A 25,145-nucleotide genomic window follows, 5' to 3' on the forward strand; every position below is an offset into this window, starting at 1 on the left:
GAGCGACATTGAGCCAACACATGTATATGTACGCTTCCCCCCCAGACCGTTGCCTGCCTGATGTCTGGTGTAGGAAGGAAAAGTTTTTTGACAGCTTCTTCCTTGGAGTGACACCCTGCCACATCTCGTTGGAGTCTTGGCGGTGACGTTTTCTCCCCCCTCTCTCTCTCTCTCTCTCTTTCTCTCTACACCACTGTGAACTGTTTTGACCTGTATTCTTCATCCTTTCACCTGTGAGAAGAAGTGTGTGGTCGTGCTGCTTTAATAACGCAGTGTGACCGGAGCGCCTTCCCCCCCCCGGCTTTACTTCTCCGAGCCCGGGCATCATGAGAACCTGGAGGTGGCGGAAGAACTTTGCCTTTCTGCTCTGCGCTCTCCGCGTCTGGTGCCTGTGCACGGCGACAGAAAATGCTGACAACACCGTTTACAATCCACAGGAGGGTGAGTAGACAATATAACTGTTCATATTCATGTCATTTGTTATTTGGCTCTTTTGCATGTAAGTGCAGCAGATGTTGAGCCAGTCTGGTCAAGTGAACATGATGAGTGTTAGGGCTGGGTTTCATTTGTTTCATCGGGACACATGCAGTGTAAGTACCTCTGCATTTACTGTAGGGTTACCTTGTTCCATGTTAAATGACTAATCTCCATCCTTTTCATTGATGCACTTGATGGGACACATTTCTGTTCTCATAGCTACAGCCCTTTCTAATTTTCTAACTGTGCATTTAACATTTGGGAAATCCAGAGGGGATGTTTTTAAGATCCATCTTTTTGCTCAGAGGGAACAATACAGGGAAGTGTTGGGGATGGACAGATGAGTTTAACATCCAGGATGAGTTTAACATCCTATAGAGTTATTTTTAGGTTGTAAACACAAACCAAACAGGATGTTATTATTATTCAGCCGCTAAACTTAATCTGCTGAATGAATGAGACAGTGCTAACTGGGTATTGTGTTTATGGGACAGAGCACGAGCCAGGATACAAATGTTTGTTTTTTTGTTTGAGTGAGTGAGTGTGTGTTTGTGGCTCTTCATATAGTACCAAGACAAAATGGCAAAGATAAAAAAGAGAAACTTTCATCCTTACAGATTCACCCCCTTGTGAACCACAGCTACACCCTATGTTTAGGACAAAATGTTGTTGAGCTTTCAATCTGTTTTCTGTGGATCTTGGCAAGTTGGGATGTAAACCTTCGATTAAAAAGAGGTTAAGAAACAACTCTAAAAAGCACAACATTGCATGACACAGTTAGAGCATAGGTGCTAAGTGTCCTGAGAAGATAAAAAATTCCCACACTACAGTAAAAAAAAATGATTGCAAAAGCTTCTCTGAAAATGACCGACGCTGACAGAGAAAAAGAAAGATCCAGTTCAGGAGATGGTTACCACACACATGGTTTCATTGGAGGTCACTAAAGCTCTCTTAGAGGGTTAGCTGAGGTGAAAATAATTTGATGGGGTAGTTTTGAAGTACAGGAGTATTGAAATAGGGCAGTATGTACCACCTCTTTGATGTCAGCACAATACTGACATCAGCCTTTTGCTGTTTGTCCTGGCCTCCCCCACCTCCGTGGAGACTTGTCTTTATCCTGCTTTTGTGAGACAAAATGAAGCTTGGGTTTTTCTTGAGGCAGATTCTAACTAATTTTTCCTACAACATTGTTTGTATTAATTTATCCCATTGTAAATACATATACAGTGGAAGCAAACAAATCTTTTTCACTTCACTTCAACTTTTATTGATGTATGTTTAATGGTAATAAGGTGGGTGTAGTAGGAAAACAGTTGTCACAGAATGATCCAGTTGTATTGCATGTCTGCTCTAGCTCGCATGCTAAATCTGTGTGTGTCTGTATGACATGTATTTATTTCAACCACGTTCCCTAACTTCAACCAATGAGATTGTAAACCAAACCATGATCTTTCACTAAAACCATAGTGATCAGATCAGAAAATAGTTTAATATTGGAAATAGGGATTCGGTATTTTAGTTGTGTAACCTTTTATTCTGAATACTGAAAACCAGACGTGGACACAACAAATACATTTTGATGAGTTGTATTTCATGTGGTGTGCACGTGAAAAGTTAATGCCTCATCCCCTCTCTGCAGGTAAGAGTTTTATGCTGCAAAATGAGAAAGAATGATAGAGTAAAGTTTTTACCCTGCATGTCAGCACGCTCTGAGCCGTTTCAATGCAATTACCATAAATGTTATAATATAGGACCAACTACAAATGTAGGGGTGGCTGGTGCGACTAGAAGAAGCGAATGGTGGCTCACTTGGCCACAGTGGGCGTAGTGTTTCCGAAGTGCTTCACTTTCATTTTGCAAACCTTGCATATTGAATGAGTCAAGTCCAGCTACGACTTTACTTGAAGGTTGTGAAACCTAGAGTGTGTCCAAACACTTGCCTTCAGTGAAGGGCTGGCAGTGAACAAGTTTGTAAAATTTCTGGAAGTTATGAATTATGATTGATTTTTAATTATGATTATGGTTTGGAATCTTAGAAGATAAGATTTTTTTGCCCACCCCTAGTCAAAAAAGCTAGGCTAAACATTAGCCTAAATCCGGTACAAATGGTTGTCTGACTTTAGCCAGATTTGTGATGAGCGCCCTGCCAAAAGCAGCCAGACTTGGAGCAATGCCCCTAGATGCAACTTGCCCAAAGCTAGCATGAATGCTGCTAACTGAGACAAATTCTCAGCCTAAATCAGCCAAAGTCCGCACCCCAAAAACTCAGCCAAATCTGGCAGCTATAACTGAACCAAAGCTGACTGACATTCAGTTCTCTATGCCAGAACACCTCTGAATGTGCCAACACTCAGCTGTAATCGGCTGCCTGGATAGATTTCAAAAACTGTGTTGTGGTAGCAGTAACTGAAGTCAGTGATGCATGAGATAATAATGACTTTCTCTTGAGTGTCGTGTCGAGTATAGTGGCCTTGAAGCCAGTAATAATTCTCCACTGAGTAATTTTAAAGAAAAAAATCAGTCAGTGAAAGCACTGTAAAAGTTAATTTGCACTTTCCAATGGAGAAATTCAAAATTACATCTCCATCAGTGTATTAAACTAAACACATTTCCCCCCAAATAAGCATAGAGTAAATTGTTAAGTACTACCAGAAGAAAAAAAGGCTATTTTGGACTGTGCTTTACAACATTTCACCCTGTCATATTGTCAGGGAAAACTTAAAAGAAAAGGTGTCAGGGACAAAACCAACCTTTCCTTTAAACATCAGAAACTTGAAATGATCAAAAGGTGGACTGACAGCTCCTTGAGCGATAGTAACACTTTTCTTGTTAGAGTAAAGTTGGATTAAAAGAATAATTTCTGTATAAATCTTGGTGTAATTAAATTTTAGAAAAACAGCCAATGAAAGAAACTTCAAAGTAAAAGTCAGGTGATCGGTAGTTGCTCATTAGCTTTCAAAAAAGCTAAAAGCAAAACTAAAAAAAATCCCCACAGGGCCATGAATCAAGCAGACTGTTTACAAATCTTTGATGAATTGCTCTCTTCGTGGCGCTCTGTCTCTGCCTGTCTCTCCTTTGCATATCAACTGGTTTTCTAAGGGTCTGATCTTTTTTTCTGGGCAGAGGAAACTCAATAAATAATTAGAAACAGAATTAAATGACCTGGATTAGATTTGTGGATATCATCTGATCAAATGGCAGCATTAGACAAAATTAATTGGAAAGATTAGAATGTCTGTGTTTTCTAAACAAACGGGTGGAGAGGAGAATTAAACTTGCCCTTGGTTCCCTGAAAACACACAAACTCCCTTTGGTCTCTCAGGTGCATAGCCCACCTTTAAGCACAGTTTCCTGAATGTAACTCACAACCATCCTCTAGTCTGTGGAAGAACGCTGACGTATGGCTACCATCGGGGTTGAAACAACCCTTTTCTGCTAAAGCCATCTAGAAAATAGCCTCACCCTGGTCTGTCTTTCAAACCCTTGGGGTGGCTGTCACTTGACATTTTGAGGGCAGGCTGGCATTGATCGTTGGCCATGAGGGAACACAAGACACAGTAAGAAATGCCTCTCTCCATTAAGCATCATGACTCATTTCAGCCATCGGTGAGATTTAGCTTCCTCCTGCTCACCATGTGCTGCTCTGCCCAAGGATGATGGGACCACTGATATAGTAGATAAGCCGACACACAAACCAGCCTTATGCACAAATCACAGATGCATACTGCTGCTCATAATCTGTGAAACTAACATGCACACATGGAATAATGCTTTGAGCTATTCCAGATGTTATGAGTGAGACAGTGAAGATGAGAGAGGGAAAAATAGAAGATGTAGGAGATGTATTGTGAAACTGCGAGAAATCTGGGCGTATGACAACAACAGAGCTGCAGACCACCACCTGCAGAGCCCCAACAGACAGTTACAGTCATGAGTGTGACGGATAAAGGTGGGTGCATTGCCTCTCGATTTGCATCAGCCTTCAGAGAACCAAAAGAGACATACATGTAGAGACAGGTGCGAAGGCCGTCACTTACCTTTGTCATCAATTTACAGGCAATTTTCTTGGATATGCAGAAAAAAATATTACTTTTCTTGCAGAGCGAAGAGAGAAAAAGGTAATAATGAATAGATGTAAAATAGGAAGGGAACATGAAGTCACTGCTGTCACAACATATCTGTGAACTGCAAGCTTATGGTATTTATGCTCGAATGAAGAATGAAGGCAGATATTGGATTTACGGGAGGCGTCAGTTCTCACATTTAAAATGAATGAGCGGCTGGAGGTGTAATAGAAGAAATATTGAGTATTTTGGCTTACACAAAAGAGCCGAACATATTAATTATTTAGGCCAGTGGGTGCTTGTTCGTTCCTTTTTCTTTGACAGAGCACCCTCCTCAAATAATATCATGTTTTGCTTGGATGAGAGTAAGGACAGAACGAGAAAGTGAAGTGATACAACAGCATGATTCTGGTTCGAGACCCACGCAGTTGCACAGCGGACTGAACCGCTAGGTTGCTCTACATCAATAATTTCACAACAGTAAGGTCATCACACCTCTATGTCAGTGTATTTACTGTGAGACATCCTTGATTGGAGTCCAGCCATGCTCTTAAACCATCAGCCTTTACATTGTGGGAGGTTTTGATGGAGGGAATAGAGACTGTGTTGAGATTTTGTATAGAAAGACTCTGAGGCAGAGGTTGGTTGTGCTTTGTGAACATCAGTTAGGGTCCTCTTGATCTGTTGTGTGTGTGTGTGTGTGTGTGTGTGTGTGTGTGTGTGTGTGTGTGTGTGTGTGTGTGTGTGTGTGTGTGTGTGTGTGTGTGTGTGTGTGTGTGTGTGTGTGTGCGTTTTGCTTTTTGTGGTTTTTGTAAGAATATAGTATACATTGATGAGATACATATATTATTAAAAATACCTATTTTGGATGAATATAATGACAATAAATATAAATAAAGAATAGGTGTCTACATCTGAAGGTTACGGTAATGTTACTAGTTTTGCAGGTATTTGGTCATAAACAAGTGGGAATCCCATAGTTATTGGAATAGGACCAAAATGGTTGACTGACTGACATTGCCATCCATATAGCCATGCTGCAAGCACAACTGAAAATCGATATTTGTTTGCCCCCACAAATAGCTGCTAGGTGACCCAGCATGTGTGATAAATTTCTGTTAATCCCCAAATCCTCCAGATTGAAGTCCCCATAGCTCTGAGACACAATGCCCAATTCTGTGCAGGACAAGATGGGAATTGGCTTCTCAGCTGTTGCTCCCACAGGATGGAAATGGAACGCATGGAAATCTCACTATCCCACCCTGGGAAGTCTCCTATTACTATTATTTCCCTGTGAGCTGTTGACCTTGTAGCTTACTTCATCAGGTCAATAATGAGATGTTCTGTTTAGAAAAGATCTTGGGGGGTCCCACATCCAGGATTAACACCTTCTTAACTTCAGCACTAATTACTCCAGTCTGTCATCATAGGGGAAAGTGAGTAATGAGGGAGTTGATAGAAGATGAGGTTGTTGAAATGAGGCAATCCTGCGAAAAGGCTTTAGGACTCTGTTTTTCTGTGTGCCTCCCAGCCCTTTTTCTCTCTCAGCCCCTTCCACCGGCAATAAGAAGCTCATAATGTTGTTCCTCAATAGTCAAAGTGTAAACCCCCTCTTTTCTTTCTGTATGTATTTGATCATCATTTTGCGTCAGTAGAGTTAAAATATTATTACTTTGCTGAAAATACGTTTTACTGCTCACTGTAAGTAGAAGTAATAGATAAGTAAAAGTAAAATATTCAGGCAGGAAAGAATTGGCCGCTCTATGAAAACAACAAAATCCCTCTATTCGATCTGGAGTGTGACTTTTTTTAGCCACACAAGCAATGATTGGCTCTACAGAGGGCAATGTCAGTTAGTCATCCTGTTAGTTGGTCGGACCACCACTGGGACTTGGTCCAAATTCGAATATCTCCGAAACTATTGGGTTGATTGCCATTTAATTTCATACAAACAATCAGAGGATCCCAGCCGAGGAATTTTACATAATTTAGTGATCCTCTGACTTTTCATCAAATGCCACCATGGACATGGTGGTCACTTACCGGTTTAACGATAAACCATGGTAAAATTCCTGCCGGTTCGTATTATAATTTAAAATTGTACCTATCAATAAAACCGCATTTTATTATAGCATTTTGGAAAACTCACAGTAAATGCACCAAAGTCAACAACTGTCCCCCAGATGCAGGTGCAGCAACATAGATTTGTTTTTGCGTCAATGAAAACATGGCGGAAGGCAGTGACAGTGCTCCAGAGATTGTTCAGCCTTCTAAAAGAGTCTAAGTCTGAAGTGTGGTCACTTTTTAAGAGTGTTGAAGATGTCCCCCTGTCTGCTGAACATGCAGAAAGAAAATCACAGCTGTGTGAAAGTTTGTTTTTATTGTAATGTTTGTCCAAAAAGAAAGTGCGGCTCATTTCATTTTATTTAAAGAATATTTTCAGCGCATTTGGACAATATCCCACTAATACTGATAACTGTAATAGTTTGGGTCATGATAATTGTGATACAAATATTCGTATTGTGTTTGCACTAGAAAAGCGCTTAAATAAGATAGTTAACATGGTTCAGTTGTCTTTAAGATAGGTGTAAGATTATTATGCTGCTCAAAATGAGACGCAGAAATGAAAATGAAAATACATTTGTACATTTCCCTCCCTTATGGAGAAAAAAGCCTATAGTATGTATGTTTCTATGGAGGACACACCTGTATATTATCAATTTAAAGATACTTTTCTTTGCAACAAAGTAGCTTCAGAGAACAGCGGCTTTTTTTTAACAATGTTGTCTACTTTTGCATGTCTTTTATTAGTCTAGGAACATCATGTTGAAGATGAATTGCATCAGCAGCAGGTTGTTTTTGTTCTGTTTATCAAAAAGGATTCGTTAGGAGCTTTGTAACAGGAGGAATAGTAAAGTGCTCTCTTTGATGTGCTGGTAGGAAGAGTGTTTATCCGTGAAGAAAACCAAGGTTTTATTTTGGTGCTGAGTTTTACACTTTGGCAAGACCTGTTATATGGTAGACAGTCCTGAAGATTATATTAATGTCATTCTATTTTTTTAAGTGACTCCCACTTCTTGCTAATTAAATACATGTCAGGACAACCTCACAGGTATCACGTGTTGTAGGAGTAGTTACATGCCATTTTTACTTCCAGGAACAACTCTGTTGAGATGGTCATGAGCAGTATTGTGTTTCAAAGCGGCCTCATTCGCCATTCTCTTTGTTAAAGGTTCTTTATTTCTGAGGGCACAACGTAGGTGTACTGTAGCATAATTTGCTATATTTAGGTCAGTGGTGTTTTCATACAGAATCAGTAATTGGATGTATACAGAAAGCTCCACTCAAGTGTTCGTAGAGCCCCTTTGTTCCATTTTGACCTAAAAGATGAAACATTTTGGCATCTTTAATCCTCAGATTTCATGTGTAGGAATGTAGAACCTCGGTTGTCTAAAGCAGAAGTAAGTAAAAACACCAAAGACGCTAAGATCTTCACTGAATCAGAGCACTTGAACACCCACTCTTGTATTTCCTTTCTTCCCAATCCTCTCTTGCTCAGATTCTAGTCCCGTGTTTGACCCCTGTGGCTGTGTAGACGTAGGTATCACCAGGTGTATGAAATTTCCCATTTGGATTCATAGATATTGTTATTGGCATAGTGTACTTATCAATGACTAATATCCCTTACCAAAGACCTTTTTTGTCAGCTGGTAATTGCTTTTAGTTTCATTTAAAAAGCTTGAATCTGTCAGATATTTACTTTGCATTTCATAACACACCTTCAAACCTTTGAATTTACTTAAAGGAATCGTTTTGGGATAAAAACACTTATTTAAATGGTAAATGGCACATTGATGGCAGCAACCTACCAAACAAGGTGCTAGCATGACCATGGCTAGTGATTTGGGCTTGATTTTGACATGTGTACAGAAGGAGCGGAGCATCAAACTGCCAAACCTTTGCTGAGTGAACAACCTGCCTCACGAGCCACAATCTCGGAATTGATCAGCTATCTATCTGACGGTAGATGAGCCTCTGGGGGCAACGGGTATTATTTCAGGCTTTCCATTGTAGCCAGCGGATATTCAAACCAAGACTTCCTCTTCCGAGCAGCAGCCATTGTTTACAGTCTGACTGGCAACTTGAGACAAGATAATGGAGTTATAGTTGAGAGATGGCTTCTGTATAACCAGACATATGAATACAGATACATAATACTGTAACAGAAAGCTAATGAAATGCTAAATCGTCATCAGACAATTAGACTGTTGGTTCTGTGATTGCATGAAGGCCAGTGTGTTACGCCTTGTTTGCGCTCCACGCAGACTGTTTACCTGCATGCAACCAAAGCCTGCTCAAACGTTATTAGTAAATACTACTTGGACTACAAACAGGAAACTGATCGCTTCCGCTACCACAATCTTTTGCTTTTATATGCAGAATCCGTTTATAGAGATGAGACAAGCCACAACTGCTACAGTTTACTTGCTTTGCTGAGAGTTAAATTATAAGATCAATACCTTTATATCTGTACTTTAAATGTGAAACTACAGCTAGACAATGGTTAGCATCCAGCAAGCAGCGAATAAGTGTATTTCTCCACATGTCAACTGTTTGTTTCTACTATTATAAATAGAAAACCTTGCTGTAAATACACATGGGTGGTTATACAGTAAATGCTGGCACGTCATATAATGTTAAAAAATCAATAACCCTATACGATAACATTACTTTCTTAAAATGTTTAATGTCTTTTCTTTGTTATTTTGTTTTCTTTGATATTTAATAGAGAACAGAGTATAATTTCGTTATAAGCTCCACAAACCCCTTCTACTGTATTCTAAGGTGCTGCTATTTCTTTTTGTGTATTTAATTGTGAACATGACACAAATGAAAAAAGCATGAAAGAAAGAAAAAACCTATCCACACTCCACATTGATAAAAACACCTTTCTCACATCCATGCAGTGGTTTCAGCTTGGCTCAATATGTGACCATTTTATGATCAATATGTATGATCAATACAGTAGTAGGCACTCACAGAAATTATGCTGGATTAGAGCCAGATTTTCATCGAATCCACTTGCAACACTTGAACTCAGCTGTGTGTCACTTGTCATCGTCTTGGCACAAGACCTTTTTTTTTTTAAAGACATTTGTCCTTGTGTATAACTGTGCCACTTTCATCTTCCTTTTCTTCCCTAAAAGAGTCACTCGCTGAAATTCACCTTTTTAGGGCATTCACAGATACATCACAGGGGTTTGATTGGAGGGCTGGTTTTGCTGCCGCTGTGCTGATATAGATCATTAAATCTTTCTTATTTCCAAACCCATAATCAGAGTTCTTATTCCCTGATCCACTGTTAAAGGCCTGTGCTTCGAAATATCTGGAAAGCCCTGTCTCTGGGGCTCCATTGTTCAGTGTTAAGAATTTTACAATTTTGTAGTAGGTTTCAGAAAGTATGAATAGATCACTACTCCTGCAGTCTCTTATATGTCTCTCTGCTCTTCACTTTCGGATTCTCCTGTTGGTCCATTTCAGTATCAGCAGCAAAGATTAAACACTTGAAGAGTATGTTCACATTAGAGCTGAAATGACAAGCTGATCAGCGCGCAACACGCCGTAGTCATGCACTGAACCCAGCCACGAGCTCAGCTCAAACAGCATTTGGTCTGAAAGGCTCATTAGACTGTTGGACTGCAGGACAAAACAAGCTTTTTGAATGTCAGCTAGGGCTTCAGGAAATGATGCAATTGTATTGTATTATTATTCCATATGCCAAAGATTTTTTAGTGAATATATCCAGCATTTTAACCAATAATGAAAATGATCACATAATTATTTTTATCTGAAGCTGCAAGCAGTGTTGACGAAAAAACGTCACCACACAAGGTCCATGTTGTAGTTGCCCTGGAGCTTTTGATCATATGCATGATTTGCATATATGATCATGATATGCTACAAAAATCTAAACAGGTTAGTGTGCAATATTTCCTCCGTGAAATACACAGTACTCTATGTTGTACATCGTTTGTGTGCAAATGTTATTTTCGGATAATTAGATTGCAGGAGGTGGCTGAAGTCCCACTGTGATGCTCACTCCCTGAACACCTTGCCTATAGATTACCAAATGTCCTTCATCCGCCTGTTTTGACCTTCCTTACATTGTTTATACTCATTGATATACATCTCAAGAGAATGACTCCATGACAACATTGCTGATTGAGCAGAAAAAGTATTGGGTGTGAATGAAAAGTAGTATGCTCTGTTTCGAATACAATGCAGATAATGCTGCATATTTGCATTTTTCAACATCATTTTTATGCATATATTATTTAGCATTGATCACCCCCATGATATATACACCCTTCTTCTTCTCCAAAAAAGTAAAAGAAAAATCCATTTGAAAGCAGCAAACATTGTACAAAAGGAGATTGATTTGGCCCCAAGTCCAGCAGTGCCATCCATTTGATTGAAGTAATTGTGGCACATTTTGTTTGTTTATGTTGTTGGCTATTTCACTTCCCTGCTGGGTAAAGTGGACTTTAGAGCCCATATTTGAATTTGCATTACCTACCACTAGGCTAGTGGCTACGCTCATGCTCAAGGTGTAATACTAAATAACCTTTGTCAATTCACCAATACACTGTAAATTTTAACAAGTTGAGTTTACTTAAAGAAATTTAGGAAACCGATTACCTTGGGAAAAGTAAGTAAACAAACTTAATTGTGTGAAGTACTGTAAAATTATTATATTTAAGTGAGCTTTACTTTGTTTTGAAGTTGTGAGAACTTAATGTATCTTACTATAGTTAAATTCAAATCAAGCTGTTACAACTCAAATACTTTGAGTCATATTAACTTAGTATATTCTGCCAAAACAAGTGGGCATCACTTGAAATTTGTACTACACTTTACTTGAGGTATCTTAGTGTAATCCACTTCAATAAAGTTGACAGGAACTCAATAAAGATGAGTCACGTTAATATTACTGTGCCATATTAAGTGGACAGTACTTAAATTTAAATAAATGCACTTAACATACGTTACGTTACCTTAGTTAAGCTAACTTTAAAATAAGGATTCACAAAATGGCATTATGAAAATGTTTTTTTTTTAATTTCAGTATTTGTAGACAACAATAAGAACAATCAACATGCTGTTCATTCTGAAACTTCTCTAGACAGAGACCATTCAAACGTCAAGTTTGGCTGAACAATTTACAGGTGATAGATGGAAAGTCAGACCATCGCTTTAGCACCACATACACTTTAAACTTTTTAAATGGGGTTTACCTAATTTGACCTTTATCAAAACATTACATATACTGTACTGTAATTACATATGACGATTTTTGCTAATACTGCGATTAATTGTTGAGCCTTAGTCCAAACCCTTCTGTTAGCAGAAAACCAGGCCAGTCAATGCAGGGGAGAGAAAACGGAGAATAAATGATGCTAACCAGTTAGAGGCTAATCCTTCTTTGCAGTTTGCTGAATAATTCCTGCTAAATTATGTCTTTCTCTAAATTATTTCTTCAATATTATGTGTTTGTGAGAGAGACTGAGTATAAGAGCATGCATGTGTGCGAGTGAGTGTGTGTGTGAGTGAGACAGAAAGCGTATGTCAGTATGAGTGAAAATCAGTATGTGATGTATGACAGAATGAGTGAGACTTAAGAGTGAGAATGAGTGTGAGTGAGGTGTAATGATTGGTCTGGATGTAAGCTAACAGAAGGCTCTTGATTCACAATGGACACTTTCCTGAATGTCTCACAACAACAAACAGACTTGGCAACATTTAGTCTGTAAAAGTTTAAAACCTGAGTAAAACCCGATAATTAAAACTGTATTACATAGAACTGCACTTATACACACATCTTCAAAGCAGCTTAATTAAGTCAGCTCTTTAACAACTTTGATATATTCAACCTGTGTTACAGAGGCACACTACATTTTAATACTAAACATCACAAAATGTACGCCCTATATAACAGTTTTAACTCACTGGAAATTACATAACACCTGCACTGATGGCAGGGTCATGTGACCTGCATAAGGATGTCTTCTGCTGCCTTTAAAGGAAACAGCAAACAAATACAACAAGCAGGTATCTCAACAGATACTTACAGGTTTACTTTTGGTCTCTATTAACCTTTTTTTTATACTGTGGGCTCCCCAAGTACCTGCTCCCTTTCTGAAATTATGAGGTAGCAGTAACTTAACACCCATAACATAATACTGAACCAGATCAGTACGGAATGAAATGAGGCTGAACCAAAAAACCAAACAAAATCAAAACACTGCCATTCTTTTGACAGTTACTGTGACGATTATACATTTTTTTTAGAGGGAACACTGTGTTGTGTATTAAACATCTTTTGTTATTTCTTTAAAAAAACAACATTGATACCTCTGCAGCTCCACAAAAAGAGGCTTTCACGGTTTCATTATCAAAACATTAAAAAAAATGCAAGTGAAACATAATATTCAGTACAATAAAAATAAAAGTACGAAGTATTCAATAATGTTTTGTTTCAGCCCCATCAAACCAACACTCATTCACACACCACACTTATGTAGACAACTAGTATAGCTATCACTAGCCACAACATCTAGCCCGAAAGAGCATTTTTTAATGTTTGCAGTCTTGGGCTGAGCTTTTGAGGTCCGAGGTTCAACAATATCTTCTGGATGAACTCAAATGTGTTCTTCATACCTTTGGGGTAATCCAGATGGAGTGCATATATTAAGCCGAACAGAAGACAAAGTGCTTGAGAGGTTGTGGGAATCTCATCCATGATGATGTTTCCTTCAAGGATGATTGCAATGCTGTTAATCACTGGTGGCGTGTCCTCAGTCATGACTCTAAGAACCCCAACAGGCACCTGGGTGAAGTCATCTGTAGTGTTCGAATCCTTCATTAAAAAATAAAAGAACACAAATAAATTCAGGTAGGATGCTAAGACTCACAGTTATAGTGTGTTCACTTTGATGATTAAAGTGTCTGCACAAAATCACATAGAACAAACCACAACTCTGGAATACTGTCTTAGAGAGCTCTTTAGATTATGAGCAGGTAGAAATGGCTGCATTTCAGTACTAAACCTGCACAAAAAGCATTAAAAAAACAGATTTGGCTCAAACTTTGCATGCATTGAAAATCCTTTTAAACATAAATGTGTAGTTGCAATTTAGTGATATAACCCTCTAAACCAAATTTTATATCAGGAGAAATGGAAATAAAACATTTTCACCATAGACTAAGATGGAAAATTGCTTTCCTTGAGCATCACATGTGAGACATCAAATTTGTTTGTAACTCCCAACTGATTAAAAATATGTCACTTGTTAAATGTTGTGACATCCCCATTTAAATATGTTTTGTTTGCAAAGTGTGAGTACAGGCTATAATACCTAACTTGATCTCAGTTTGGGGGATATTGCTATATAGAATGCTGTTTTTTCTGAAATGAACCGAACCTGGGGTCTGATGACGTCCTAAAATGTGCACTGTACGATGATCATATCATTACCATCATAAATGTACTTACTCGGCAACTGAGGAAGAATTCGCCTGACTTATCACCAAGAAACAGGGGCAGACATTGCAGGACAGCAGTGCGTGTTTTGGTGATGTCACTCGTCTCATGGAAAAAATGACAAAAAACAATAAGCAGAAGACTATATGAAAGCAAACTTATTTGGGAAAAAATGTCTGTGGATGAATATGTGCTCAAGTTACAATGTTAAATTTTAAAGAATTACTTGTACTGTAGTAGCAGCTGTAGGCCTAGTTGAAGCTTGCAAGCACTCTACCATAAGGTGGTAATGATAAAGAAACTGAAACAACACTTACTTGTGTATTGATTGGCTGGAGGAGGCGATCAAGTGATTGACCGTCAACTCCTTTTTTGGATTTGAAGAGGTCAATGAGACGAGTGGTATGGTGGTCTAGAGCTTCGTAGAAGTCTTTCTTGAGGTTCTTACTAGCGACTCTGTAGAACTCGGCAAACACCTTAAGAAACAATAAAACACAGTCAAATAGGGTTAGGTAGCTAAATAAGGTCCTTTGGATGTCATATACAATACATTTCTCAAAAAGTAATGACCAGATTTACTCAATGATAAATCAATTAAACATTCAAATAATGAAACAGAGTAATCTACAATGAAAAAAAACATTACTTGTGGTGTGGTTCAGTGTAGTGCAGTGTCAGTGGGACATACCTGACTTTCTGTGAACAGCGCAGGCCAGCGTTCCATCATCCTTTTAACTGGAGGCTGTTCTTCCACGATTTCTTTACATCGCAAAGAAAATGTCTGGTCCATCATTTTCTTCACATCAGCTGAGTCCGGAAGCCTTTTGATTGCTTCACTTTCAAGCTGTCTTCTAACAGACTCAAGAGTATCTGCATTTTCACCATCAGGAAAATTTGGCAAGAAATTTGTCTCACTTCTTTTTGCTCTTTTTATGTTACTACATGATGGCGCTCCTTCAGGGAAATCCCTATTCCTCTTGTTGCCATTCACCGTGACATCGGCCATTCCAGATCTCCTCATTTTTGTACGGAAATTCCCCATCTTAAACTTAATGCTATTTTTCCATCCACAGTATCCAGTGGGTGATCCAGCTTCTTTCAGACAGGGATGTTTTGCAATCAGTGCAGAGGCCACTTCTTGACAGTTTTCCTCTGTGGGGTATGCTGTGTATTTGTACATTGTCTCTGCAAGTCTTTCTAAGATCACATGTTTCATGTCCCGAGAAACATCCATCCGAGTTCCATCCTTCATGTAGGCAAGGTCTCCCTGTCTCAGTCGGAAATTTACATCCACAGAGAATTCTGGAATATCAAATGCAGACGGCCAAGGATCCGGCCTCATCAACTGAGATTTTTCTTCACTTGTATACAGTATCTCTGTATCAGATGTGCTCGGTGAAGACAGTATGCTAGAGACTAAAGAGAGGGACTCAAGACTTATAATTTTCAGCGTGGCTCGATCTGGCAGTTCTGACACATCTGTCAGATTGCAGAGGGCGTTGTTAAACAGTGGGTCTTCAAACTGTAGTTTGAAATCATATGGTAGTGCCAGTTTAACTTTCAAGTGTTCCAAAAGAGACTCAAGGTTGTCTGGTTTCTGATCAAGACTGATTCTTCTAATGTCACAATCAGTGACGATGACTCTGATTGGCCACTTCTGTTCCATAGTCCTACAAAGAAGAGAGCCATAAAAGTTAGTGCGGCTAGCATAATATGTAATGTTTCAAAGAAACAAACAACGTGCCTCTGACTCGGTATGCCGACAAAGGAAAAACATCATTGACCTCAGTCAACTGAGAGGCAACCAAGCCTGCGCTGCTTTGTGTCAATTCATAGGCACAAAGATGCTCATGATACCATGCAATCATTGGTTTGCACAAGAAAACAATGTCTGTATTAATCACTAGCACTTGCTTAATCTGTCTGAATTCTGGAAGCCCTCCACATGAACCTACAGAAACCACCATATCTGCAGCATAGTTCATTCCATCAATATTGACAGACACAGCTGACAGGACTGTGTTTTCGAGACCACATCTTTGGTGCAAAATGTCTTGAATGTTCCCTGGGAGGGAAGAAATCATTATGCTCTTGACTTTGTTTGCTTGGAGTGCTGGTTTAAAAAATGAAGCACAGTCCAAATGGTACGCCATCATCTTTTGATGTGGCCTTGCCAAAGTTAGGGGAACATTTTTGAAGTTCTGAGTTTCATGGATGACTTTTTTGAAGAACTTGTGCTTCCCTTCGAATCTCATTGTCCACATGTCTATGAGAGGGCCAAAGACTTTTGTCAAGTGGGGATAATGCTCGATATAGTGATGCTTTGGACGGAGTCTGCAAGCTGGAAAAGCATTCAGTAGTAACTCTCTGTGCTCTGACAATTTAGACTCTAAATAGAACAAAGACTCATCTGTGAATCTTGGAGACACAACCAATTCAAGCACATCTTTTAAGACCATGAGCACCTCCCATGTCTCATCTCCCTCAGGAACAAGATGCCCAATCATTAAGGGAAGCAGTCTGATTAGACACCAGTTTTCATGGCCATTCCCTCCTTGAGGCAAATGTCTTTGGAACTGGTTGAGGTTTGTCCGTTTTGTCAGAAAAGAAATATGGGAATTCTTTGATGGCCTGATTTAGTGTCTCAAGAGAGATGTATTTCTTTTTTTATCAGATCTTGAATGCACAGGTGCAATTCAAATGGGACCACTCCCTCCAAAAAATCATGAAGAATATCTGGAGGAAATCCATCTACAGCATGAAAATATTTCAAGTTTTCACCAAGCACACATCCACCTTTGACTCCATAATGTGCTACTTTAGATGGGTCCTGCTTGACTTCCTGAACCTGTCTGTCATGGGCATCTTTGGTTCTCAGCATGTAATAACCTGAGTTGACATTTTTCGTTGGATTTCTTCTCATGTGGCCATACAAAACCTGCACATTCGCTGCACAACAAAGCTCTCTTGAAATCCCGCCAATGCATGGGCAGCCAAGTTATCTGCTGCAACATACAGCACAGTCCCCTTAATGCTTGCTCCCAACTTTTCAACATAAACTCCATTCTCCTCAAGTGATGCTAGGTCTTCAATAAGTGGACGTAGGACTTCATAATACCCCTTCTCCTTAATGGTGTTTACCTTGCATAAAACAGCCAACTGTATGGCATGAAGGGATGATCGGTACTTTGGGTGTAGATTGGCAAGAACCCAATATACTGCGCACAATTTATGCTTCTTCTTAGATGTTCCGAGTGGGTTTGCAACCTCAAAGTCATCAATATACAACCCCAGGGTGATTCTGAATTCGTCTTCTGATAAAATGGCATTTTCACTAAAGTGAGAACCATCCCTATAGTTACTATATCCACTTCCTTTAGAGCTGCTGGTGGTGAGAACCTTGTCTAAAACATCGTCTTTGCTCAGCAGTGCCTGAAGCATTTTAATCAATGGAATGTAAACTATATTTTGACCCTGCTTGTCAGTGACAAACTCCACAGGTTCCACGACAAGAAATTCTTTCGCTATGTAAGTTGCTCTCCTATTGGAAGTTGAAAGTGAGCCTCCAGCTGATGTGTGTTTCAAAAATACATTTGTGTCAGTCAATGCACAGACTACCTCCTTAACAACAGCATTATCAATATCAGGATAATGGCGTCTGAGTATCTCCTCAACCACAGAAAACATCAGGGGTTCTGAAAGTTGAAATACCTGTCGTATTTGCTGGATGATTTCTTGGAGAGCACTTTCAGATATGTTCAGTATTGTCTGCATTTTCAGGAAAAGTGAGGCTAAATTATGCTCAAGTTGAGAGTTGAGGTCATTGACATCAACACCAACATCTGTCAGATCCTCTTCTTCTAAACTAGTGACATCTTCAGCTGGGACTGGTTCAGCTGGGACAGAGGTGCTCTCCTCAGTGTCACAGAGCTGCACAGCTATTCCTGGTTTGAACTGAAGACTAGATGCAGAATACTTCGGGTCATGATTCCTATTTTTGTGTGTATTAGAAGTAGAGTAGACATTTGTCTCAAAGTCACAGTCCAGATAGGGGCACTGCACTTTCTGCATCAACTTCAGATGCTTGCGTAAATGAGTAAAAAATTCATTTTCACTGCAAGGTTCGTTAAACTCACACACTTGACAATTAAATGTTTGCACATAATCTTTTTCACTGACCACCTGTGAGTGAAATCTGGATACATGAACCTTCAGGGCATTAAATGATTTGAAAGTGCAAATACACTGCTGATAAAGACATGGTATTGGGGAGGTTCTTGTGAAGCCACCATGCTTTAATCTATAATGCTTTAATAGCTGGCCTCTTTTTGGAGTGGAAAAAGTGCAGAACTTACACGTCCACTGCATCCCTCTTCCAGTAGACACTTGAAAGATGGGTAAGATGGTTATCTGGTACCCTGGTGGCCAACACAGTCTTGGTGACTGAGGGAACCTTTTTTCTAACTGCCAACAACTTCACTGCCAGAGACACCACCTAAGGTACACTATATGGAGAGAAAAAAATAAATGTAAAAAAATGTATTAAATAGTACAATTTTAAAAAGTAATTTTTAACAGCCATGTGTATTCACATATCCTTCATATCTAAGCAAGATTAAATGATGAACAGATTAATATTATTTCAATAATGTTTACAATGTTGTGTATTAAAACAGATGACAGGTACTATGAAAAACTCCTTCCAACAAAATGTATTACTTAAGCATTATTAATCTGACCTGCATTTTGAATTTCTTTATGAAAGCGGTGCCCACCTTGTCTCCTTTTCTTCTGTGTTGGTTTGTTGGTTTTAGTATGTATCAGGGTCTCATACCACCTGCATGAAATAAACAAAACTGGGTAAAATCACTAGTCAGTGCCAAGTGACACCATTAATCAAAAACAATGTAGTTATTCAATGAGAGTCAAACTATGTTTTATCTAGGTGTATTCAACATATCCGTGTCCATAATTTCATTTGAATGTGCCCCCCCCCGCACCCACCCACATATCGCTTCTCTCCCACCACAGCCCGTTAAGCTAAGCTAATTAGCTAACTCACAAACAACAGCAGCTAACAGACAGGACTCGGCGGAGACATGTTACATATTAGCACTACACTGGGGCTCAAGGCCGAGTCAAAGTACTTTTATTCAGATTCGCTCATGTTGAGCTGCTACTAACGTCTGCTCTGTGAACGCGCGGGCAGACACACACATAGGCTAACATGCCAACAAGAAGTCGAAGAATGGGCTTTAGTCCAACAACTCTCATTCCAAACATTAAATCATATTGACAAGATTACGAACAAAAGCTTTACACTTACCGAAACCACCGTAAGAGCCAACGTTCCGTGAGAGCACCGGGGCCGTGTGCATGGCTGGCTTTGACCGCTTGCTTGAGTTTACCTCCAGTAGTAGATGCGCGCTAACCGGAAATGGACATGCGCACTGGGTGTAACTGACGTCTCATACCACAAACCATGCTACTCACTCAGAAAAATCCAGTTCATATTACTTAATGAAACAAGTATGCAGTTAAAAAGTGCAGAAAACTCGGTGTAAGAAAGTAAACTTTAAAAACTAGCATGTATTAAGTTAAATGCACTATTTATTCTTAAGTCAGGACATTGTTTGCATTTACAGTGTATGAAGTTATGAAGTTATGAGGCTATTTAAAGAGAGAGTGGGAAAAGGATGTTTTTGGCTGCCAAACATAGTTGTGTTTTGGAGATGTATGACCCACAGCTAACTTTCCCTTGTGTCCAATATGGGGATACAACTTTGGTTGGCTTAGCAATCAAGATACTCTCCAGAAAACATATGGGATTAACCCAGTTTGGTCTGAATTTCAAAGTGTCCCAAACACATTAAAGCTCATGAGAATGATCATGAATGTCATATTTCTTTGCTGTTTGAAGGGAATGCTTTTTCTTTTTTTTGTGTGTGTGTGTGTGTGGGGGGGGGGGGGCGCAATGACTGATGTTACATAAGAAATTTAATCATCATCCAGCTTGTACTGAGACACACACACAAAAACCTTGTCAAAGTCACATAAAGCATCTGACTATTTTGCACACAGTACTGTACAAATGCTCATTAATTCATATATTCAAAGGGTCAGTGTTTGAAACACCCAAATCCACTGCAGCACTGGCGTATTGTCTGGCTATATCTGCTCATCATTCTGGGATAGGTGGAAATGCTCTTTCTCGTCTGTTTTTCTTTAAACTCAAAAACAAAACACAACTTAAAAATAACATAACATAAAATCCCACTCATTTTGGGTGAAGCCAGTGATGCAAAAAGCAGGGATAACAGATTGCAGAAGGGGGTCTGACACCGTGTCGGGCTTTATCCCAGCGGTGTACATCCTGTGAGCCAGACTACGTTGCATTTGTCTAAAAGTGAGATAGTGAGTAGGCCGAATTTGAACTTCTTTTTTCAAAATATTTGAAAGAGACAGCTCTTTATTCTTTACATAACTATTCCACCATTTTCCTGTCGAACAAACAAGTGCAACGCCATGAATGCATTTGTGAAAATGTTGTCCAAAAGTGGACAATTAGTTTTTTATTGCCCTCTATGGTGGCGGGCTTTTCACCCCACTTTTGAGTGTGACCATTCGGAATATATTTTGTTTTGAACATACCCCTTTGGGTCCCCCTCTGTATCAGTATGGTTTAATTAACAAATCAAAATGAATTACGAGGGACACAAGTGGAAGTGTTGAAGTATTTTATTAACAAGACGTCTGCTTGACTTTCCTTTTATTGCTTCTTTTTATTGGCACTCTAACCACAGCCTGTGGTCTCAGTTATGCTGCTCCGTCTGTCTAACGTGGTTTTCATGCACCACTAAAACCAACAAACTACCATAGGCACATGTTTAAATACCCCATTACATATAGGAGGTCTCTTTTATGCCCTTGTTAGCTTATTACGCACTGTGGATAAATGAAGAGTACAGGGCAACCGCTGTCACAGACTGTTTGAAGTTGAAAGAAATACAGTTGTCATGGCGCAGGAGTCATCTCTGAATTTTGTTTTCGACGAAAATACACATCAGACTTTTAAGAGAAAGAGTGCTTAAAAATATAGACATCTCCAGTTTAAGGAGAGCAGGAGGAAGAGTAAACAAAATATGTCGGACGATAGTATCGCTGCTCAGTGTGCTACTGAACTCTTGTTGCACCCTGCGTGAGGCTACACATGCAATACAGACAAACGGATGCTTTTCATGCATCTCTCAAGGGATTAAGAAAAAGAAGAAAACAGGCCTAGACCTTAGACATACAATAAATAGAAGCACTCTCAGTCCTATGGTGACAGCAGGAGTATGGAACCTCAAACAACCTTTCCCCTCCCTTCTCCTCCCTGCTTCGTCTCCACAGCTCCTCTCTGGGTTTGTAACATTTATTGGGCTACACAGGAAGCCTGCTGGGCCTGCTTCAATTCAGACATGCTCAGTAAGACCTTGGGAGCCTCTGTTGTCTGTGGGAGAAGAGGGTGGAGAGCTAAGAGGCACACTGAGAGAGCAGAGGGAATTGTGACTATGATTCCCACATTCTGCTTGAAGCCACTGATCTAGTTTGTTAAATTTCATCCTATGCTATATATACATCCTATTTTGTAAGCCCCCCCAAATGAGCAGTCCTTAAAGGCTAATTAGCATAATTGGCTTCTAACTTTATTAATTTCACTTCAGCAATAGTTTACAAGAAGAGCAAAACTACTGTATATGTTAAAGAAAGAATGTGGAATAGAGAAGGAAACAGAGAAAAGCAGCAGACTGCAGTTCCAGTTACTGACCTTATATATGAAGTGAAAGATAAAAAAGAAATGGAAAGGACAATTTCATCCTGCCAGTTGGCTTTTTTTTTTACTCCATTCCAATCTGAAAATATCGTAAAGGCTCTCAAACTGTGTGAGAGCATCTATTATTGATGCTCTGTCTATGGCTGTGGTCCTATTGCAGAGGCCCTTTGGGAGACAGCACATCTCCTCACAGAAACAAGAGTGAGCTTTTACTCTTTCCCACAATACTTAGTAGAGCTGTACCATGTATCTGTGTGCATGTGTCTCTCTTGTCACACCGCATACCTCTAACTGTGCATACCTCGCAGAACTGCTGCAGCTCGGACGTGTGGTGTCCACACAGAGAGGGTTGCTGCTCCAGCGCTGCATCACAGCCAGTACTTTCTACACTGGGTTTTCCTTTGATAATGGCCATCAATAAATTATGATTCATTTCATTATAAATGCCATTTATATTATTTATTTTAGACAAAAAAGGTTAAGAAGCGTGTGCATTTTCCACAACACAGTCCTGCCAATATTTCATAATAAAAGCCCTGTGTTAAGAAAGAAGGGCATTCTATCCACAGAAAAGCTAGAGGGCTTTTAATATGAAATGGAAACAGGAAGTGAAATAAATATTTATGTTAATAAATGTCTGTGACATATTCTACAGATGTAGACGTTGTCTCTGTAGTGTAAGTTATAATGCTGCTGGTATGATGTCAATATGAGTATAAACAGAAATCAATTCCACTGTCTATTTTTGCTTAGAACCACCAAATCTCTAGATAAGCCGTAGCTGTGTCTGACCCGCACCGTTCAAGTGGGCTGGGCGGCTCGTGTGGGCGTTGTGACCTGGGTGTTATTGAGGATATTACAGAGAAGTTTTGACCTTTATCACTGACCCCTTTGTCTGCATGCCATCGTCACAAAATCTGGATAAGCATCTGCTGCGTTAGTAGTGTGATGTTTAATTTTGTGGTTTAAGTCTTTAATCTATTCTGATGGTTTTTTTTTTACAGGAAGTAGTCCAGACAAGGCTAAACAGCGAGGGGAAGCAACCAAACCTGAACGCTATGGGACCACAGTACCTCTGCTGCTGAAGGGCAAGGAGCGAAGACCTTTCTTCCAGCTCACAGCCGGGGTAAATACTCACAAGGCCACTTAGCAGCCCTAGCTTAATACTAATACGCTTTCTCAGATGGCAGCCCAGCTGATGCCAGTGTGCTTCGAAGGGCTCAGCCAAGTACAGATGTCTGACTTTTTGTTGGACATAGCCACAGTATATAACTTTTTCCCCTGTTGCCTCTTTCCCCACTTGCTTGATTTTCTTCAGTCCTTTCTTCAGCTCTGTTTATTCTGTGTCACTTCCTTGTTGGGGTTTCTCTCCTTGCTAGATCCTTTTCCTTTTGTTTGTTGAACACAAGTTCGCCCCCTAGGCGATACACACTTTGAAATTATTCCTGAAATTGTCAGGATTTCAGCAGTTTTACAAGTCAGCAGTGCACAAACCTGATGCTGTGAGAAAGATTGAACCGTGTGAAGCAGCCTTGTAACACCTGGTAGATTGTGTCATTATAAGATATACTAGATAAACTACTGTATGTACAGTTTAATCAGCCCTCTCTGGACGCTCTCGACTTGTTAGACTAGTTTTCATTGCTCAGGCAGTCTGTCCCACCTAGTGCAGCTGGAAAAGAAAATATCTGAAATTCGGCATCGCCCCCACAGCTTAAGGAAACTTTTACAGAGGAGGAAAATGCGTAGGTGTTGAGAACTCCCTGAACAATCAAACGTTTTTTCCTGGTGCAGGGAAGTCACCATCTGAGAGAGTTTTTTTCAGCCTTGTGCTCCTTTCTCAAAGGCAGTTCGTAGAGAGGGGCAGTGAAGTTAATTACACTTGTTTATTACCAACATGTCCAATTGGCATTAGCAAAATTGCTACTTTTAGCTTTATGGAGTTAATTACTTAATCACTTTCAATCAGATGTGTTTAACCACCAGCTACTGCTGACGTTTTTGCATTTTTTGAGGACATGAAATGGTTTTGCAGTAGGCTATCTACAAATTGACCCTTCCCAAATTAAACTGACTTCTAGGGCAGCTGGTGAATGTCTTAGCTGAGATTGCGCTAAGTCTTAAATTTTCTCAGTTAACAGATTGATATAGCAGCTCCTTGTGCCAATAGAAGGTTATGGAGCAGTCGTTAAGTATTGCAGAGTCATTACTTACAGCTTCTCTCCACATACACATACTTGCAGCAACACTTACACACAAAAATAGCTACACCGACTCTCAGACAAAGCTGTGAACCGACGGGTAAAGTATTAGTCTGAAGGCATCAGTCAGCAGGCCTAAGGACTGTCACTGTCAAAGAGGACATAGAACGTCTGAAATTTCAACTGATGTTATACAAATCTATGTCCACTCTCTGATGGCTAGGATACTTGAATTATTTTTCACATTTCTTATGTTCATACTGTAAGAATGGTCTGAGGCGTCAGGCATGAATACACATTGATTCTATCCGGGGGCCAGGGCATCGCTACACTCTGATAATAACTTTTTTCTGAAAAGCATCACATCATCTTGGAGCTTTTGTTGGGAAATGAGATTTGATTTAGGATCAAATCTCAGCTATAGCAAAAAAAACAACCAAAAACAATAAAATGGATTTAAAAGTTCTAACAGTAAAATAAGCGATTAAAAAAATAATGTTAATAATGTCTACAAACCATTATTGACCAAATGCCTGGCTGAATAGGTACCATAGGTTTTAACTTTACATTTGTCAAAATGTCAACACTTCCAGCTCCTCTCAGGTACTCAGGGAGACTGTTCCAGCAGCTTGGGGCATATTAATCATAATCAGAGATAAAAGCTGCCGCAACAAAGGTTTTAGTCCTGCACTTGAGAACAATTAACTTGTGTCGACTTGTGCCAGAGAATCTCAGGGGCTGTACTGTTTCATACACTGCATGTGAGACATACTGTATATATCAGTGCAAGGCAATGAAGTACCTTAAAACAAATTATAGGATTTTAAAATCAATGAGGGAACTGACAGGCAACCAATGTAAGGACTGGTTGTAATGTGTTCTCTCCTTCTGGTCCTGGTCAGCAGAATTGACCAGATAGGATAACACTACAGTAGTCCAACTTGCTTGAAATAATAGTGTGCATTAGTCTCTCAGTGTCACTCAGAGAGAGAATCGGTTGCAAGTTTCGCAACATCACGGTTGCTTTTAAAAAAAGATGGTTTACA

General features: G+C 39.6%; 1 protein-coding gene and 1 long non-coding RNA gene across 2 annotated transcripts in view; one reads left to right on the plus strand and one right to left on the minus strand.

Moving 5' to 3' along the window:
• Positions 1–326: 326 nt before the first annotated feature.
• The window catches only part of adam12b (ADAM metallopeptidase domain 12b), a gene marked incomplete at its 5' end in the record, with an annotated part of 85,165 nt that continues 60,346 nt past the window's right edge, over positions 327–25,145 (plus strand). The window contains 2 exons of the mRNA XM_083922372.1: positions 327–441; positions 22,903–23,024. Coding sequence (XP_083778498.1) covers positions 327–441; positions 22,903–23,024 — 237 coding nt within the window. The remainder of the gene's footprint in view (positions 442–22,902; positions 23,025–25,145) is intronic.
• On the minus strand, positions 15,591–18,989 carry LOC310954221. Its single transcript, XR_014593410.1, has 3 exons — positions 18,858–18,989; positions 18,438–18,587; positions 15,591–15,752 (listed from the first exon to the last, which is right to left on the minus strand). It is a non-coding gene; the product is annotated as an uncharacterized lncRNA (long non-coding RNA).

Source organism: Echiichthys vipera (genome assembly GCF_963691815.1).
Source record: "Echiichthys vipera genome assembly, chromosome: 11".
In the NCBI taxonomy this organism is placed as follows: domain Eukaryota; kingdom Metazoa; phylum Chordata; class Actinopteri; order Perciformes; family Trachinidae; genus Echiichthys; species Echiichthys vipera.